The sequence below is a fragment of the Colletes gigas genome, unplaced genomic scaffold (genome assembly GCF_013123115.1).
Source record: "Colletes gigas isolate AHSC1104 unplaced genomic scaffold, ASM1312311v1 Colletes_gigas_Sc00002, whole genome shotgun sequence".
In the NCBI taxonomy this organism is placed as follows: Eukaryota; Metazoa; Arthropoda; class Insecta; order Hymenoptera; family Colletidae; genus Colletes; species Colletes gigas.
In genome coordinates, this window is record NW_025106631.1 from 2,323,702 (window position 1) to 2,341,322 (window position 17,621).

Here is a 17,621-nt window from a genome sequence, read left to right on the forward strand (position 1 = left end):
GGGTTAAGAGAGTAGGAAGGAGGGGAATAATTTATAAACGTAAGGAATGTTTTACACATTCATAACTTTATTAAATAAAAACATCCCTCGAAATCTTGATAGCACGTTTTATAAATAAATTAAATTGATGAATAATATGTCTTTATATTTTTATGATTAAAATTGCTCCTCCACATACTCCCGCAATATTCCATTTTAAATAGCAGTATAAAAACTAATTCTAATATAAAATTAAATGAATAAATAACAATTTTTCTTAGTTACGATCTATGTACAAATTTAAAATCAAAACTTCTTTTATTCTTCGTCCATCGATTCTTTAATTCTTTTTAAAAATAATCAATCTTTGGGTATTGATTCTTTTGAACGGTATCGCCTAATGCTATTATGCTATTCGACCATTCCTAATTATTTGTGTAATTTAAAATCATTCAAATATGTTTGTGTGTTGATATCATCATCATTGTAACAAACTCACAGATTCAATCAAAACAATCTTTTTTTATAGATATAAAATATATAAAAAATACAAAAATTTTACTTTTCTGTTTTGATATCTCGTTTGTAACTTGAGACACCGATTGGTCGTGTGTCAGAAATAACACAGGCTCCTTCTGTTCAAGCAGATACAGAAAGCAATACCTTTGCCTCTGCTTGAAAAACAAAATTTATTCTAGCTCGGAGAACGTTATTATATTATATTATTCAATTATTTGATCTTTAACAATCTTTCTCATGCTATCTGTGACACGAAACATCGGTCCATGCCCAGGTATTATAAAATCTGCCAAATTTATAACAGAAGCTCTCATATTCGATTGAGTCTTCTGTAATTCTTCAGTTCCTAGGTCTTTCCAAATTGATGGATCTAAAATGTCTTCTTCCTTTTCAAACAAATCTCCTGTAAAATTTGTAAAAATATATGTAGATTAATTTATTTAAAGCACTTGGAACATTAATATATTTATAAAATAAACACCTGTTATAGCAAAATGTGTAGATTTTCCAGAAACTATACTCTCAACCCATACTGTAACATCATCTGATGTATGGCCAGGAGTGGTTACAACTTTAACTTCTGGGCACAGTTTATATTCTCCTATACACAGAATAATTGTAATTTTTATGTGTTATATAATGAAAAGTAATTATGGCTATCAATATATTACATAAAAAATACTTCACCGCATGCCAAATCTGTTGTAAAAAACATGTCGCCACGATTGACACAGATTCCAATTATATGTTCTGCATTCATAAAAAGATTGTTGTTTCCTATATGATCCGGATGACTGTGGCTACAAACGACATAATCAATTTCCTCGGGTGTAATATTATGTTGAACAAGCGCTGAAAATGAATAATTGTTGGAATAATTTCTATAAAGGAATTGCAAACGTTATTAAAATGATACCTTGTATTATTTTCTCGCGGTCCCAAGCCGTCATAGTATCAACGATAATATTTTTCGATGCTTTTATTAATGTACAAGAACAATTTGCTTTCATTGTTCCGTCCGGAAGTTTCGTGGAATATCCATCGAATAATACGATAACTTCGCACATTGTTCGGGGTCGAGGTTAAAAGTAAGAAACTGGAAAAGTCTAATGATTACAATTTGTTCATGACTTTATATTGCACAATGTATATTTTATATTAATAAAATAATATCTGTTTAACTTGTCACAAAACAATTACGTAAATAAGTTTTAAAATCGATAAGCGTTAATTTTAGTAGGGATGAATGATTCTACTTGATTCTTTCAGAATTGATCGATTCTTTTTTGAAGAAGAATACGTATAGATACGAGCTATTAAAGGAGCTAATTTAGTAATTATCAATAAAGGGGTAATTGCTGAATTAATACATGATTTAAAATACTTTGCAATTGTGTTTCATTTAATGAAAACAAAACTTCAAAAATATTTCTCTTGCACGATAACTGTTTAAAACTACGTATATACAGATATAAAAGTAAACATTGCATATCAAATTCTTAATTAAATAATAACGAATTGTTTTCGATCCTGGGCGCTGAATAACACAGGAACGGCCCTGAATGTTCTTTTATAAGATCTTTAAATATTGGCATTTAATTACTTTTAATGTATAAATATAAAACATCTAAAAGAAAGCCAATTTTGAATTATTAATGAATTTAAAAAATTTAGAAAATAAGTTTTGATAAATGATTCTTAGAGCCCATTCTTTTTGCTAATATTATGAATTTAGTAAATAATTCGTTCATAAATTTACTAACAGTTCTTAAATTGTTTTGAAAAATGTCCTTTTTGGAATTGTATCACTTTTTTGTCTTATTCTTTATTAATTGTTGATTATTACAACTACAATTTTAGTAAAAAATCTACGTCAACTTTACATATTTGTTATTTAATGTTATTTAATTATACAATGCTTGTTAGAAATCATGGAATTTATTAATACTTCTTATATGAAATAATTTTTACTTATGGAACAATATACATTTATTTTTGCGTATATGTAATTACTTGACTTTCGTATTCGATGGCATAACATTTATGAATGTTGAGAAAACGATAGTACATGTGGACGTGTTAACCTTACTCGATATTTGTCAAATTCTTTTGTGAGCGCAGAAAGAATTTTAATTTTATAAAAAGTCAAGATATATATATAAAGGTAAATAATAATTAGTTTCTTTCAATAGCACAGGTTAATATTTATAAGAAGAACGAATCCAATCTTTATATTTTTGTATGGTCCTGTAAAATATGCGTGATTATAAACAGAAATTTTATTTCTAAAAATGAATACGTTATACTTACACGTATCCTCATATTAATGCTTTCCTGAAGTACTTCAGACTCTCATAAGTATTTGTTATGAGAGATTTAAAGCATAGATCTGAGAACACATGAGCAAAACATAAAACTGATCAGATAAAATATAAATATATACTTCTTATGAAAATGTTTTGTCTATTTCAGATTGTTTAAACGTATTGTGAATAATTTTTATTAGTGGATATAGCATTAAAACAGATGTAATAATTTATTTTCTGATAAAAATTTGTGTAATCGACTGTTTAAATTGATGTTTTATGTATCGTTCATATTTTCTAAGGTCCACCTGTTTAATAAATTCAACATACCATATGGACCATATTAATTGTACATAAAATTGTATAATGTTATAATTTAATCAAAATATGGTAACTTGAACTTCTTTGTAGGGTATCATAGTAATGGAATTTATGTCATATTTATTGTGCATATATGTCTAAATGGATATTGAATACATTAGTCAAGCAATGCTTTCGGACTCCATATCAGTTTCATAACACCACAATGACTTCTTTGCTGGTTCCTCCGGAATCAGTACGAGGAATGACATGTTTGGATCGTACAGCATTCACAACTACTATAAAATTACCATTTTTAAAGTTTCACCATGTTAAAATTTCAAAAATAACACCAATATTGAAAAAATATTTGTTTAAAATAAGAAACTTCAAACCAATTCAAAAAGAAAATAACGAAGTTATTGCTTATTTGAATCCGCTATTGATAAAAAATTTTGAAGACTTCTCAGAAAATGACAGACAGCAGCTATCAGGATTATATGAATATTTTGGAATAATGGATTTCAGTTTGAAGTATGATAATTGGTTAGTTAACGATATATTGAAAGCTATTTTGCCCAAAGGGATTGAAGTTCCAACTTCGTACAGTTTAGTAGGTCATATTGTGCATTTAAATTTGCGTGATATGCATTTACCATACAAGACTATTATTGGACAGGTTTTTCTCGATATAATTTCAAATGCTCGAACAGTTGTGAATAAGACAAATACTATTGATACAACATTTAGACAATTTACTATGGAAATCCTTGCAGGCGATAAGAATACTGTTACAGTGGCAAAAGAAAATGGTTGTACGTATGAGTTTGACTTTTCTCAAGTTTACTGGAATCCTCGATTAGGTACAGAACATTTAAATTTGATAAAACTTATGGAACATAATGATATTTTGTATGATGTATTTGCTGGAGTTGGGCCATTTGCTATTCCTGCTGCGCGTAAGGGAATGAAAGTATTTGCAAATGATTTAAATCCTGCATCTTATAAATGGCTTCAGAAAAATGCTGTCGCTAATAAAGTTAAAAGTAATTTGAAATTTTTTAACATGGATGGCAGAGAGTTTATAAAAAGCATTATTAAAGATGATATTTTAAATAGACGAATTAATAATAAAGATGGTTCTGAACATATAGTAATGAATTTACCAAATTCTGCCGTTGAATTTTTGGATGTGTTTCTTGAATGTTTTAACGAAGATGAAGTAAAAACAGTGTGTTGTCAACCACCAATTGTACATCTATACTGCTTTGTAAAAACGAACAAAAAAGAAGATGCTTGTAGACATGGACAATTGTTAGTGGAAGAAAACCTAGGTCGTGCATTGAATAATTCTTTGATTAATTTACACAATGTTAGAACTGTTTCTCCATCTAAAGAAATGATTCGTGTGTCGTTTCTATTAACAGAGGATATTTTAAAAGGCGAGGAGCCAGCAACGAAGAAATTGAAAGTGGAAATCAATAAAAATATTTCTGTACGCGATAACATTGCAGAAAATAATGAGGAGGAACAGGGGATCGCAAAAAAACCAGAAGAACAAGAATGTATTCAAAGTAGCAACAGTTCGTAGTGTTAAGTTAAAGGCAAAAGCACAAAAAGTGGTGAGCAATTTGAAAAAAGTAAGCAAATTCTTACAAACAGTGTATTAATAATAATGTGTTTACAATTAATGAGTGTATAAGCTCGATTAATAGTACAATGGCTAATAAAAGTATTCAAATGCTTTTGAACTAAATATTTTGTACTTGGAACAATGAAGTTGCATTATGTTTTTCAAAATACTTGTAACCGTGTAGGGTGATCGGTTAAAATATTACGATCGAAAAATATTTTGAAAATAATGCATTAAAAAATTTAATTCGAAAGTGTTTAAATACTTTCATGTGAACATGTTGCAATTTCTTATGAAACTCTCCTTGATTTCAATAGTTGGATCTAAAAACGATCAAAGACTGCAAGGATGAAATATCAGCTAAAAACAATAATAAAACAAAATCAGCTCAACTAGATCGGCAGCTTCAAGAAATACAAAAAGCAATACATTGGTCTAAATTGAAGACAAAAGTTCAAAATATAAAGCATGGAAAAAAGAAGAAAGAGCACAGTAGACAGATACAGATGGATGTAACAACATCCTTGGTTGAACAAATGCAAATTTAATAAATACTTAAGATAGTATATAAGCCAGTTAATATATGATTAACATTTATAAATGAAAATATTTAGTAATATTGATTTACTTCATGGGATGTAACTAAAAAGCTATTGTAAGCTCTATTCTATGTAAATTTCCTTTGAATAGATCTTGTTACATAAAATAAATCTAATTAAAGATACAATGTTTCACGGAGTCACTTCTTATCACCTAACTTTTATCTTAATTACTTATCTAAGTACAGTTAAGTGCTTAAAAATAAAATTCTATTTATTCAATGATAACCGCTACATACATTATTGCTCTTGATAATCAGTAGAAACTTCTAAACAGAGAAGCCTTACAGTATATTGTACAATAAAAAGTATGTTTAAAAATTATAGGTAAATTTAATCATATTATTATTTATCTAATTTTATTTTAATTCATTTAGGAAAAGTATTAACGATGGAGGTCCATACTGCAGGCTTGGTTGTAATAGGAGATGAAATTTTACGTGGACAAATCATTGATACAAACACATCCTACTTGGCAAAACGTTTGCGAGATTCTGGTATCAAACTCCAGAAAGTAACAGTTATTCCTGATATTGTGCGTATTAATTTATTATTATCTGCATATAAAATAATAAAATTAACACGTTGACAAGTATAATTATAAATATTACGTTTAAACATTTTATTTGTTAAAAAAGATTCGATCTTGGTAACATATGAATATAAATTTCATATGGTTCCATTGAAATTAATATTTAAATTCTCACTACACATAATGTAGCCTTTTGTGTTAGGTAGATGAAATTGCAAAGACTGTATGCGATGCTTCCAAAGAGGTTTCTGTTGTATTTACATCTGGTGGTGTTGGTCCCACTCATGATGATGTAACGTATGAAGGTGTGGCTAAAGGTTTAGGATTAATACTTGAACCGCACGAAGAATTAGTAGATCTTCTCACAAATCTCTTTCCCAATGAAAAAGAAGCTCAACGTCTTGCCATTGTACCAAGACCCTGTGAACTTATTTATATTCCTTCACAAAGTAAGTGAATTACTAAATACATTTTCAAAATACTCTTATTCAAGGAAAGAGTATATGTTTATTAAAAGTAATATTTTTCAGAAAAATATGCAGTTATAAAAGCAAAGAATGTATTTGTATTACCAGGCTCTCCAAAATATTTCGAGCCTGCTGTTGATGCAATAGCAGCACAATTAAAAGGATCTAGTCATTTACACTTTGAGTATATAGATATTAATTTAAACGAATTATCTATCGTGAAAATTTTGGACGAACACGCGGAACGTTGGAAAAATAAAGTCAGTATTGGTAGTTATCCTCAAACAATGTCTTGTCTAACAAGAATTACATTAGAGGGAAAGAAAGAAGACGTTTTAGAATTGAAGGGAGAACTTTTATATTCTTTGCCAATTCAAAAAATACGAAATCTAGAGAATGGGTTTACCAATTACCATGCAAGGGCTGTTTTAAAAGATGCTGATGAGCAACCACATGTAAAAGAAGCTTTGAACGTTTTACAAGAATGTTACGACACGTAAGTTTAGCCACAAGAAAACGATATAATACTTCTCATAATTATTAGACCAATTAATCGGTATTTTCGGTATTACATTTATAGATATAAACCGGAAGATATTTTTATAAGTTTCAATGGTGGAAAGGATTGCACACTGGTTTTACATCTGGCTATCACTGTTGCGAAATTACGAAATATTTCATCGTTATTGTGTCTGTACGTAACATCAGATCCATTTCCAGAGGTAATATCAAATGAACAATTTTTCAGTTCAATACATGCACATACATTTTAAAGAACCGTTATCTAAGTTTTACATGACGTTCAAATATCTCTTTAGGTGGATTCTTTTGTGGAGAGAGCTGTGCAGTATTATGGCGTAGAATTAGTGAGAAAGAAAAGTCCTCTGCAGTCGGCATTAAAATTGTTCTTGGAAGAAAGAAAGAACTTGAAGTTCAGCCTTATGGGAGTGAGGAAGGGTGATCCTGGTTCAGAAAATTTAAAGCCTTTCACACCAACCGATCCAAGCTGGCCAAATCTAATTCGTATAAATCCTATTTTAAATTGGACGTACGATCAAGTGTGGACGTTTTTATTAAAGCACAACGTACCGTATTGTCCCTTATACGACGAAGGGTATACAAGTTTAGGAACGAAATCAACTACAGTACCAAATCCGCGATTAAAGGATCCTAATAATCCGTCGTCCTATTTGCCAGCTTACACTTTAACCGACATGTCTGCCGAGAGACAAGGCAGAGTAAAATAATAATTATATTCAATTTATTTATATATAATGAAAAATATAAGGTGCGATATTTTGCAGTATTTACAGGTTCCATGCAGTTTGAAAACGCTTATTACATCTTATCTAGATCTATATATTAAAAAGACAACGTATTATATGTTACCGCGTTAAAGACCCGTATTATTAAGAATGAATAATCCACACCAAATTGATTAAGTGTTAAACGTTCACGCTTATAGTTATTTTATTTTGTTGTAGTAAAAAATGTAATTATAGAAATATCAAGATAATAAAGATATGTTCAGTAATTTAAAATATCGTTCCTTAGTGAAATACATTGAAGAGTAAAACCTCGATTACCGTTGCATATTAAAAATATTACGACACAAAGTTAAAGAGTCTCAAATTCGAAAAAAATGTTCTACCCTTACCGGAATCGGAACATCGACTGATGATCTGCGTGACTAACTCCTATGACTTTGACGCACGTTCCTGCTGACCAAGAGCAACTAGGGGATGATCCCTGGCTAATCCCTGTATGAAGCCACCAAAGCTAATGGATTAGGGTTTCGTCGGTTCAAGGGAGTAGAACGGTATAAAATAGCTGGCTAACCAACCGTATCAAGGAGAGGGGCTGGCAATCGGAGCGACCAACATGTCCAACGAGAGTATTCATTGGGAGGCAAGATACCTACCAGCAGGGCCACCACGTTTGCTGGGATGGAACGTTCCTGCCGAAGAAATAATTCACATACCGGAACATTGGCTGGTCTTTCCCGAGCCGAACCCCTCCCTTCATTATTTATTGGCTCTCTTGTACATTCTTTTTACATTCCTCGCTTTACTCGGAAATGGCTTGGTGATATGGATCTTTTGCGCGTAAGTCATCTCTCACGATAAATTCATTATTGTTCAGCAGTGTGAATCAGTAATCCTAACGAACGTACTAATTTATTTACCGTTTCTTTTTGTCGTAAGTGCCAAAACATTGAGGACACCCTCGAACATGTTCGTCGTGAATCTGGCGATTTGCGATTTCTTTATGATGATCAAGGCACCCATCTTTATATACAACTCCATTAACACTGGTTTCGCTTTGGGCCACCTCGGATGCCAAATATTCGCGTTCATCGGTTCCTTGACTGGCATTGGCGCTGCAATTACGAATGCGGCAATAGCGTATGATAGATATAGGTATGAAATTTTACTCATTTACTAAACACTCAACTTATTTAAACAAATTAATAAAATAGTACAATTTTGCATACAAATGTTTAGTTCAAAAATTCCAGACTTATGGTGCTTGACTCAATAATTGATTGACCAAACATTGTTTGAGAGATCATGGAGAGAGTTCAGTTCAATGTTTTATAACGTCGTTAATATTATTAGTTTTGAAATGAACTGAAATTAGTAACGTACTTATTGATAATATATTTTCGTTTCAGTACAATAGCAAGACCTCTCGATGGTAAACTGTCTCGCGGACAGGTGATACTTTTCATAGTGTTAATCTGGACCTATACCATACCATGGGGTCTGATGCCCGTGATGGGAGTTTGGGGACGTTTCGTGCCCGAGGGCTTTCTTACCAGCTGCTCCTTCGATTATCTGACCGATTCGAACGAAATACGTATATTCGTCGCTACCATATTCACTTTTTCATACGCCATACCTATGATGCTTATAATTTATTACTACAGCCAGATCGTCAGCCACGTCGTGAATCACGAAAAAGCGTTGCGCGAACAGGCAAAGAAGATGAACGTCGACAGTTTAAGGAGTAACACGAACACGAACGCTCAAAGCGCCGAGATTCGTATAGCAAAGGTACACGATAAAATAATCCTTCCTTCAAAGATAATATTTCTATGTTCTCGCAGTTTTTTAATTAGACATAATAATTAACATCTCTTCTGTGACGTAAAAATAGTATGGGTTTCTAAAGAGGATGAGAGTAACAGCGTTAAAGAAGTTTCACTGTTACGTAATTGTGTTACGTAGTTATCGATGATTATTAAGTTAACATTCTTCATTGTAATTTAGTCTCAATGTGCCCCGCAAAGAATAAAAAAAAGAAACGCGATAACAGTTACTTTTTCAATGCTTTTTATACAAAGCGATGTACAATGTGCTTTTGTTCGAAGGCTGCCATCACAATTTGCTTCCTGTTCATACTCTCGTGGACCCCTTATGGTGTGATGGCAATGATAGGCGCATTTGGTAATAAAGCACTTTTAACGCCTGGCGTCACGATGATACCAGCGTGTACATGTAAAGCCGTTGCTTGTTTGGATCCATACGTATACGCTATAAGTCATCCAAAGTACAGGTAAGCTTGAATATGAAAATAGAATGTAAAAATTATCAGAACGGTATAACGTGCATTGTTTGCTACAGGTTGGAGCTACAGAAACGATTACCGTGGCTGGAATTACAGGAGAAACCAATATCGGACTCGCAAAGTACCACAACCGAAACCGTAAATACACCACCGGCCTCGAGCTAAACTCTAAATGAAATTGTACTTTCTCGAAAAAACGAACGATAGCAACGTATTTGGTATTCGTACGACACTTTGTTTTCACTCTGTTAAAAATATGCGATCCTTGTATAGCAACTGCAATAAAGCAATTTCCTTGGCATATACGCGTTTTCTCGATTTTCCTTAATGTTGCCGCGCGTGCGTTATTTATAGCATAGGGAAGAATTATAAATAGTGACGTTGTTGTTGGACGGGCGAGGAATGTTGTTAATAAAAGAATACTCTCGTAAGGAACAAAAACTGGCAAATTACAACTTTATTCACTTATGCGTACTACTTGTCTTATAGTTACGATTCTAGGCCTCAGAAGTTCGAAAATAAAATGAAATATACGCGGAATCGGTTGACTAAATCTGATTAAGCTAGAGCGCTTGAAACCTTTCGATATCGTGATAAAGAATCTTTTTTTGTACAATTGCATCGCGTAGTTGAAAAATTGATTGTGTGTATCGAACAATCGTCGCGTTTGTTCGTTTTCAAATACGTTGGATATTTTAATTTTGAAGGCGTAGACGAGAATCGTTGTCCGACGAACGATATTTTGTTCGCAAAACGCAAAAATGAGAAACGACAATGAATCGGTGCCGTTCGAAATTTGTTTGTAGCACCTTAAATATTTGATAAAAATGATATCGTGCGCTTTATTTTTATGTACCTTTATTGTATAATTATCGTCGTTACGCGCCGGTTCTCAGACTTGTTTCGTTAAATCAACCGTAACAGGTAATATATCGGAAAGTTCGAAACATAAATTTAGTATGAAAAAAATGTCTTTTCTTTTTTCCTGCCGTTCAGACGAAACGAACCGTGCAATCGTTCAAGCTTCTTCATCGTTATTCTTATAATCTGGTTGACTCGTTCAATGCCATACGTATATCTACGTCGCGGCTCTCTTTGTACTATGTCACTGCTAAGTGTGCTAAATATACATATAATTACAATAATAAATAATAAATCACGTTCTGTACACTTTTCTAGGAACTTTCTACTTTCAACTATGTTAATTCACAGAAGACATTGATTTACTCCAGAAACTTCCAAGCGATTACGAGATATCGAGATCCAACTTTGAATAACAGGTACGAAAAAATTATAACGCTTAGAGGGGTGAGAACGTACGCCCGAAGCCGAGTACGAGTATCTCATGTGTAATAAATATAACGCGGTAACAATATGAAACAATCAATGTATATCTCACGTATGCGAGGACCATTCTGAACATTCTTTATAAAAAACAATACATCATGAATATTATAACGCGTGGGCGAAATAAAGTTTGTAAATTAATATATCTTCGTACAGTGTGGCATTTTGAAAGGTCGAACGAAACGATTCGAATGTTTGAAAGAATAAGATATTGGAAAATAGAGCCGTTCAAAAAATGTTACCAATCTTCAGAATAGTCCTACTCTCCCCACTCGTATACACATCGAAAACAATTATAAATATATTAAAAAATACTCGAGGCGTGAACTTTAGACCACCAGCATAACAATGATCCCCAAGTAGATATATCCACGGGGAATAACCATTTTTTTCTTTGTTTTTCGTTAACTTGCAACTGTACAGTTATTCGTTTCTTTACGTCTACTATAACAATGAATAGAAATGCCATTAGAGATATGTATTTTACCGATGATTCGTCTAAAAATGTAAAGAGAGAACGTCTCTGTCGCGCGTTGATCGAAATTGCAGCAAGACTCGGAGAGAGTTGAAAAAATAAATAAAAATAAAAATACAACGATCGCCATAATTCGGAGCAAAAAAGGGACGACCGAATATTTGAGCACGCGTTGTAAAAATTATACACGTCGTTAAGGTATGCGCATTAAAGTCTCCCTGACGGGCCATCTCGGCGAAGACAATCGATTCGAATTATTATTATTCATCGTTAAAACAGCGGTGTAAAATTTTCATTGGAAAACATGATCGTTCTGCCCCGGCTAGAAATCGGATACCTGGATATAATACAGACGACATTTGCGCTCTTGCTATTCTACGTGAGCATGTTAACACTTTTCACTTTTGATTTAACATCTAAAACATGCGCAAAGTACACTTCTTTAACTCTTAATATCGTATATTATTACGAACGACCGAATTTAACCGAATGGTCGTGCACGTAAGCGTTTCTGGTTCGCGAAGAACTGTTCCATTGCGACGTTTGCGTTACAAAGTACGATTCGCACAGAGAAACGTGATCGAGTAGGCGACTTTCCGGTAGTAAAATTACGTATGATATAAACAAACGGAGAGAATCAGGTGAATTCGATTTTAAACTCAACGGACGCAGAGCCGATTCGCTTATTTAATTCCACCATTTACCGTTGAACTAAATTTTATTAAAAAATTTTATTTTATGGAGAAATTTCGTCCGAGTATTTTAGAATTTGCATCAGAGTCGTAATTGTTGAGCGTACGGATTTTCTTTCTTTTTCGAAAAATTTTTCGCGTTATGGTCGGAAGAATACAAAATTGGGTAAAAAGTCTGACGTTCAACCAATACAAGAAATCGAAAAGTAAAAATAAAGTCCGTATGCTTGACGACAGTGACACTGATGTAGATTATAAAACATATTTATTGTTTGATTCTGTATGGTTTATTTTTAAACAAAATTTTCCAAAGTTATCTTATTTTTTTGGCTTGTCATCCTGGTAGCTCAATCCTTAAGGGATTACAACTTGAACAATGATATTCCAGACCCAACACCATACAATTCCGAAGAAAATTTAAGATCGAAACTCCGTAAAGGGCAGTTATCGCGTCGCGGAAAGAAGCTACTACCAAGTAGCTACGAAGAATGCCCTTGAAAGATGTGCACGATGCAAGAGGACTCTGTATTTTCGTCCATATATATTAATATTATTACTAGTCATTAGTTAACGAGATACGAAATCGTTAGAATAGTAAATAATCTTTTATAAAAATTCTGAATTCTATTCACGGGTATTCTTTTCAGCCTTCCAGCGTATTCGTTCACGTTTCCCCGAGCCACTTCCGTTTTGATTTCGAGGAGACAGTCCGGGCCTCGTCTATCTAATGCCTCCTATTACAACGATATTATCTAATTGTACTAAGACACTCAGCAGATGAACGAACACTCGGTGTCGTTTCGAGGGACATTGCGATGTCGAATTTGAAAGCGGGCGGGCTTCTTACGAAACGATGACGATCCCTCGATTATTTATAAACCGTTCGCGTGATTGTATTTGCTATGCGATTTAATGCACACGCGTTTCGCGACACGCAAAGCTATTCTAGTTAAACAAGATCAGGCGAGGGGGAGGAAGTTAACAGGGCCGTGTGTGACTAGAGTTACAATTTAGTTATACGAAATGCTTTTTTTCTCAACGAACGAGGAAAAAAAGCATATTGCCTAAAGATTTATTTGCTCTTATCGTTATTGTTATCCTTATCATTATCGTTTTGTATTGTTCTCGTGTTTCTTGTCTGTTGATCACGGTATTTTCGAGCATGTCCGTCAAGATCCGTTTCCTCGGTTTTTATTCCTTCGTTACTCTCGCGTACCGACGTCTTTAACCCCCCGTATCATCTAGTTCGATTTGTTCCTCTTCAACGCTAGTTTTTTAACCGTAATAATATCTTCTAAATTTGTGTACACGCTTCGGAATTTACGGGCTCTTCTCGAAAATATGTATTTCTTCGCATTATATATTACTCGGATTAATTTCTATTTATTTTAATAATCGAACATACGTCACTCTCTTAAAATTATAAACGTTTTCGTCGTTCTCTTGTATTTACAGGCTGAACCGATAACGTTTTGCCTAGCGTCATTGTTCCATTCGAATGGAGATGCACGGCCCTGCGAAGACGTACAGAGGCTGAAACGGTGTTTCGAAACGAGAAACATCGATACGGTGATCACGAAGTGGATTTTTTTTTTTTTTTTATCTACATATGCGGCATAGAAAGTGGACGCTACACAGAGAAAGGGTTACGCTACGACGAGAAATGATGTTCCTGAGGAAGACAATTGGTGTCGGTGCCTTTGTAACCGTGACTGTTCGTTTTTGCCTTTCGTTTCTCCTCGGTGCCCGATTTTTTCACTTTGTACGGACGTAACGAGCATATGAGCATCGTTTGGCCGTCCTTCGAGGACCCTTCTATCCTCGACTTCAATCTCTTCCGTTCTTCCTTGTTCTTGTTCTCCGTCGTTGTCTCCTCTTGCGCGTGGCTCTCTTCTGGAAAGACACGAACGGATTACTTTCCAATCAGCGGACCAAACGATCCCGTGTGACGAATCTAAAGATAGGCGAACCAAGTACCTTCAAGGACGTCGTCGAATATCGACCTGCTGTTCTTTTCATCGGTCTGATCAGTTTCGTCCTCTCTCTCGACGTTATTGTTCGTACGGAAAATCGACTCGAGGACCTGTCTGGAGAGCAACGGCGAAACAGGTTGCTGTTTCGCCCTCGTACCGTCCACGTTCGTGAATATGCTGCACGTGCTCGTCTCGTTGTCGCACATGCTTATCGTGGATGCGTTGTCGGTGATCAGCTTCTCCGTGTCCGAATCACCGGCGTTGCTGTAGTAATTATTGCTGCTCTCGGACTTCTTCAGTATCGACTTCGAGACCCGGTGTCTGTCTATGAAAGGCACACCCTCGCTGTCTATGGAATCGGCAGACAGGGATAGCTTGCTCTCGGTGCTCGTTCCTGAAATTTGCCTTCGATGACCTGCATATACAGTGCTTCGGAGTACTGCGTTTGACCCAGAATATAAGAGAAATCGATATGGAAGGTGAATTGACAGGCAGACGTGACTCGAATAGTTTTCAAAGCCACTAAACAACGCGTTACAGTCGAGGATTCGATATGTTACGCGAAATGTACTGCGGAAATTATGAAAATTAGGTTCTGAAGACAGTTGTAACATCACAGACGAGGTACACGAGTAGACCCCACATCCAATGTATCAGATTTTCGGTCAAGAATTTTTTTCTCGAAACTGCGTAGGATTTCGGGGGTATATCCCCCCCACAAAAAAATGATTGTAATTGACCCCCGCAATATAAAATAATTTTTCCAGAACGATTTGAAATTTAATTTTTCCCCGAAAAATTTCACACCTTCTCGAATTTTTTTCTAGAAAGTGGGTAGGATTTCGGGGGTATATCTATTCACCAAAAATGATTATAATTGACCCCCGCAATATAAAATAATTTTTCCAGAACGATTTGAAATTTAATTTTTCCCCGAAAAATTTCACACCTTCTCGAATTTTTTTCTAGAAAGTGGGTAGGATTTCGGGGGTATGTGTATTCACCAAAAATGATTGTAATTGACCAACGCAACTAAAATAATTTTTCCAGAACGATTTGAAATTTTTTTTTTCCCTGAAAAATTTCACACCTTCTCGAATTTTTTTCTAGAAAGTGGGTAGGATTTCGGGGGTATATCTATTCACCAAAAATGATTATAATTGACCCCCGCAACTAAAAATAATTTTTCCAGAACGATTTGAAATTTTTTTTTCCCCCGAAAAATTTCAGCTCCTACCCCCTAAAATCACCTTTGAATTTTTTGGTTATTATAGTAATTAGATTAGGCCACGAAAGTCTGTAAGGTATAAAAGGTCTATTGGTATACCTTTTCTATGGCGATATGTTAGATTCTGGCTCATGGTGGTCCCTGTGACTCTTTTTTTCCGGAAGATAAAAAAGGAAAGGAAAGGGGAGCGTTTTGTCCCGAGCCTGCTAGTGGACTCATCCTAGCTACTGATATTGGAATATTAATACAACTATTGATAATTTGATGAAATTACTATGCCAAATTAGATGCATTTACCCTATCGTTAGTGTAGGGAAGGGTCTAAGTTTCCGTGTTCTTCGAGGAAACGATTGTTTTAGGAATAACGACAGTCACCCACCTGTGTAGTGCCTAGGCCCGCAGCCGGACCCAAACAGATGATGATTTAGGATTCTGGTGGCTGAAGCCAAGCTGCTGTTGGTCGTTGCGAACGGTCTGCCCCCGCGGAGCCCTCCGTAATAATTGTTGTTCTCCGCGATGTCCTCTTTCGTGAGATTACGACCCCCTATGCTTTCCTGGTCGCTGATAAATTGCGTGCGCAGTCTCACGCTCTGCAATCAGCCGCGCGGTATAAACAATACGCGAACATCTCTTTCGTTAACACACGCAACAAATGCACACATTACCATTTCTCCTCGAGAAATCAACAGAAGCGACGTATAGGATTCCCGCGGTGGTAAACAAAGAGAGAAAAGAAGAAAAGAAAAAAATACACTCACAGGGACGCTCTACGAGTCCTTTCTGATCCAGAATGAAGAAAATCGGACGATCACGAGCAAACATGACAAGCTTTCTCTTTTAGTGGGTACGATGGGTGATTATGTTCGTAAAAACTGTACGAGCCTTTTCAGTTTATTGGATAATATCGTAAGAAAAATAGACGTTTTTTTAATCGCTTAATGCGAACGTTGTTTTAACACGAGGTTCGAGTTACCAGCACACCCCTGCTGGATAATTATTCTTAATTGCCGAATGATGCGTATAGTTTTCGTGTATGTACAGATTGGGGTGAAAGGAGTTCGTCGAGTGGATAATGCACGCGATTAGGATGGCGGACAAGCGGGGTCAGTGTCGATGAACGTGGAGCGTTATTGAAGCGTTAGTGTTCGTGACGCAAAATCAACGATACCGGAAATCGTTCGCCGACACGTGTACGGCAAGTCAGTCACGCTGCAACTGTGGCCTTTTAATCAAGAGAAAGGACGGCCCCCGGGTAATCTGCTAGGACAAACGAGCCCTCTCTGTACTTTCTGTCTTTTCTTTGCTCACGGTTGCGTGCAAGATCGTGTGTGTGCAACCCCCTTCTGGCAAGCACCGGGACATTCGGTAATAGTACGTATCGCCGTCGGCGATTTGTTCAACTGTACTCCGTTTGCGATCTTGACGGTTCGTGAAACTGAAAAAAGCAGTGATGATCCGCCGTCAGAGCTCGTGCAATTAAAACTGTACTCCTGATTAGCGCAGAAAACGTATTAAGTGGCGAGAGACGGAACAAGCTTTGCGTGCGTGGAGGAATGTTCGATAGGTGACGTCTAAAAGAAAAGAATGATTTCTGTACCGTTCTCTGAAAGAATGTCTGAAATATTTTACGAGACAAGCGTGAAATTTTATTATCCTCGCGAATAATGGATCGTTTTATATGCAAAGTGCGTTACTTATTCGCATTAATTAACACCATCCTTCGTCGCCTTAATTAGTACCGTTTATCATGGCTGGCTTAACGGAGACTATTTATCACGACCACCGCAGCTCCAAGAATTATGTCCGCAATTTTTATCTGCGCTACTAGTATACGAAAAACCGGTGAAACTTGCGTTAGCCAATGGAATGAAAAAGGAAACTATTTTTTAAACTTTCGAACGTATTTCAAGCGAATGTAAGTTAAGCATCGATTCGTCAAAGGAATTATACTGCGGAGATCCGAGAAAGTGCAAAAGAATTTCGTACAGCGTGATTCGTGAA

At 35.2% G+C, this 17,621-nt stretch overlaps 5 protein-coding genes across 9 annotated transcripts in view; 3 read left to right on the plus strand and 2 right to left on the minus strand.

The window, feature by feature from the left end:
• Nucleotides 1-248: 248 nt before the first annotated feature.
• Nucleotides 249-1,623, minus strand: LOC122403930 (metallo-beta-lactamase domain-containing protein 1). Its single transcript, XM_043407740.1, has 4 exons — nt 1,415-1,623; nt 1,186-1,350; nt 980-1,099; nt 249-901 (listed from the first exon to the last, which is right to left on the minus strand). Exons 1-4 carry the CDS (start codon nt 1,563-1,565, stop codon nt 702-704), a joined length of 636 nt encoding a protein of 211 aa, XP_043263675.1. The 5' UTR covers nt 1,566-1,623; the 3' UTR covers nt 249-701.
• Nucleotides 1,624-2,505: 882 nt separating this feature from the next.
• LOC122403893 (tRNA (guanine(37)-N1)-methyltransferase) lies at nt 2,506-5,192 on the plus strand. 3 transcript variants are annotated; one of them, XM_043407706.1, is made up of 4 exons: nt 2,506-2,662; nt 3,216-4,438; nt 4,532-4,744; nt 5,055-5,192. In XM_043407706.1, exons 2-3 carry the CDS (start codon nt 3,259-3,261, stop codon nt 4,693-4,695), a joined length of 1,344 nt encoding a protein of 447 aa, XP_043263641.1. In that variant the 5' UTR covers nt 2,506-2,662; nt 3,216-3,258; the 3' UTR covers nt 4,696-4,744; nt 5,055-5,192. The 3 variants fall into 3 exon arrangements, with proteins under 3 accessions (XP_043263641.1, XP_043263625.1, XP_043263632.1); XM_043407690.1 differs by having other exon boundaries at nt 3,216-4,744; XM_043407697.1 differs by having other exon boundaries at nt 3,216-4,726.
• A 535-nt stretch (nt 5,193-5,727) lies between these two features.
• Nucleotides 5,728-6,325, plus strand: LOC122400390 (FAD synthase-like). Its single transcript, XM_043401840.1, has 2 exons — nt 5,728-5,871; nt 6,071-6,325. Exons 1-2 carry the CDS (start codon nt 5,728-5,730, stop codon nt 6,323-6,325), a joined length of 399 nt encoding a protein of 132 aa, XP_043257775.1.
• Nucleotides 5,821-10,201, plus strand: LOC122403883 (opsin, ultraviolet-sensitive). Its single transcript, XM_043407681.1, has 10 exons — nt 5,821-5,871; nt 6,071-6,317; nt 6,399-6,831; nt 6,916-7,057; nt 7,154-7,511; nt 8,269-8,440; nt 8,540-8,755; nt 9,010-9,391; nt 9,709-9,893; nt 9,962-10,201. The coding sequence occupies exons 3-10, from the start codon at nt 6,623-6,625 to the stop codon at nt 10,068-10,070; spliced, it is 1,773 nt and encodes a 590-aa protein (XP_043263616.1). The 5' UTR covers nt 5,821-5,871; nt 6,071-6,317; nt 6,399-6,622; the 3' UTR covers nt 10,071-10,201.
• A 138-nt stretch (nt 10,202-10,339) lies between these two features.
• LOC122403851 (potassium voltage-gated channel protein Shab) overlaps nt 10,340-17,621 on the minus strand; it is a 44,621-nt gene continuing 37,339 nt past the window's right edge. The window contains exons 11-13 of one of the 3 annotated variants that reach the window (XM_043407639.1): nt 16,000-16,210; nt 14,397-14,831; nt 10,340-14,312 (exon numbers count right to left, since the gene is read on the minus strand). In XM_043407639.1, the coding sequence (XP_043263574.1) occupies nt 14,071-14,312; nt 14,397-14,831; nt 16,000-16,210 (888 nt within the window). In that variant the 3' untranslated portion in view covers nt 10,340-14,070. The remainder of the gene's footprint in view (nt 14,313-14,396; nt 14,832-15,999; nt 16,211-17,621) is intronic. The other 2 variants (XM_043407628.1, XM_043407619.1) reach the window with 2 other exon arrangements.

Bases quoted from the DNA above. Each gene is read 5' to 3' on its own strand.
- LOC122403930 (XM_043407740.1), bottom strand. From the start codon at position 1,565: ATGTGCGAAGTTATCGTATTATTCGATGGATATTCCACGAAACTTCCG. The intron at 1,351-1,414 runs GTATCATTTTAA...ATTCATTTTCAG, and splicing joins CCGCGAGAAAATAATACAAG to CGCTTGTTCAACATAATATT. The intron at 1,100-1,185 runs GTGAAGTATTTT...TTCTGTGTATAG, and splicing joins TACAACAGATTTGGCATGCG to GAGAATATAAACTGTGCCCA.
- LOC122403893 (XM_043407690.1), top strand. From the start codon at position 3,259: ATGTCTAAATGGATATTGAATACATTAGTCAAGCAATGCTTTCGGACT.
- LOC122400390 (XM_043401840.1), top strand. From the start codon at position 5,728: ATGGAGGTCCATACTGCAGGCTTGGTTGTAATAGGAGATGAAATTTTA. The intron at 5,872-6,070 runs GTGCGTATTAAT...CTTTTGTGTTAG, and splicing joins TAACAGTTATTCCTGATATT to GTAGATGAAATTGCAAAGAC.
- LOC122403883 (XM_043407681.1), top strand. From the start codon at position 6,623: ATGTCTTGTCTAACAAGAATTACATTAGAGGGAAAGAAAGAAGACGTT. The intron at 6,832-6,915 runs GTAAGTTTAGCC...TTACATTTATAG, and splicing joins TTACAAGAATGTTACGACAC to ATATAAACCGGAAGATATTT. The intron at 9,392-9,708 runs GTACACGATAAA...TTTTGTTCGAAG, and splicing joins CCGAGATTCGTATAGCAAAG to GCTGCCATCACAATTTGCTT.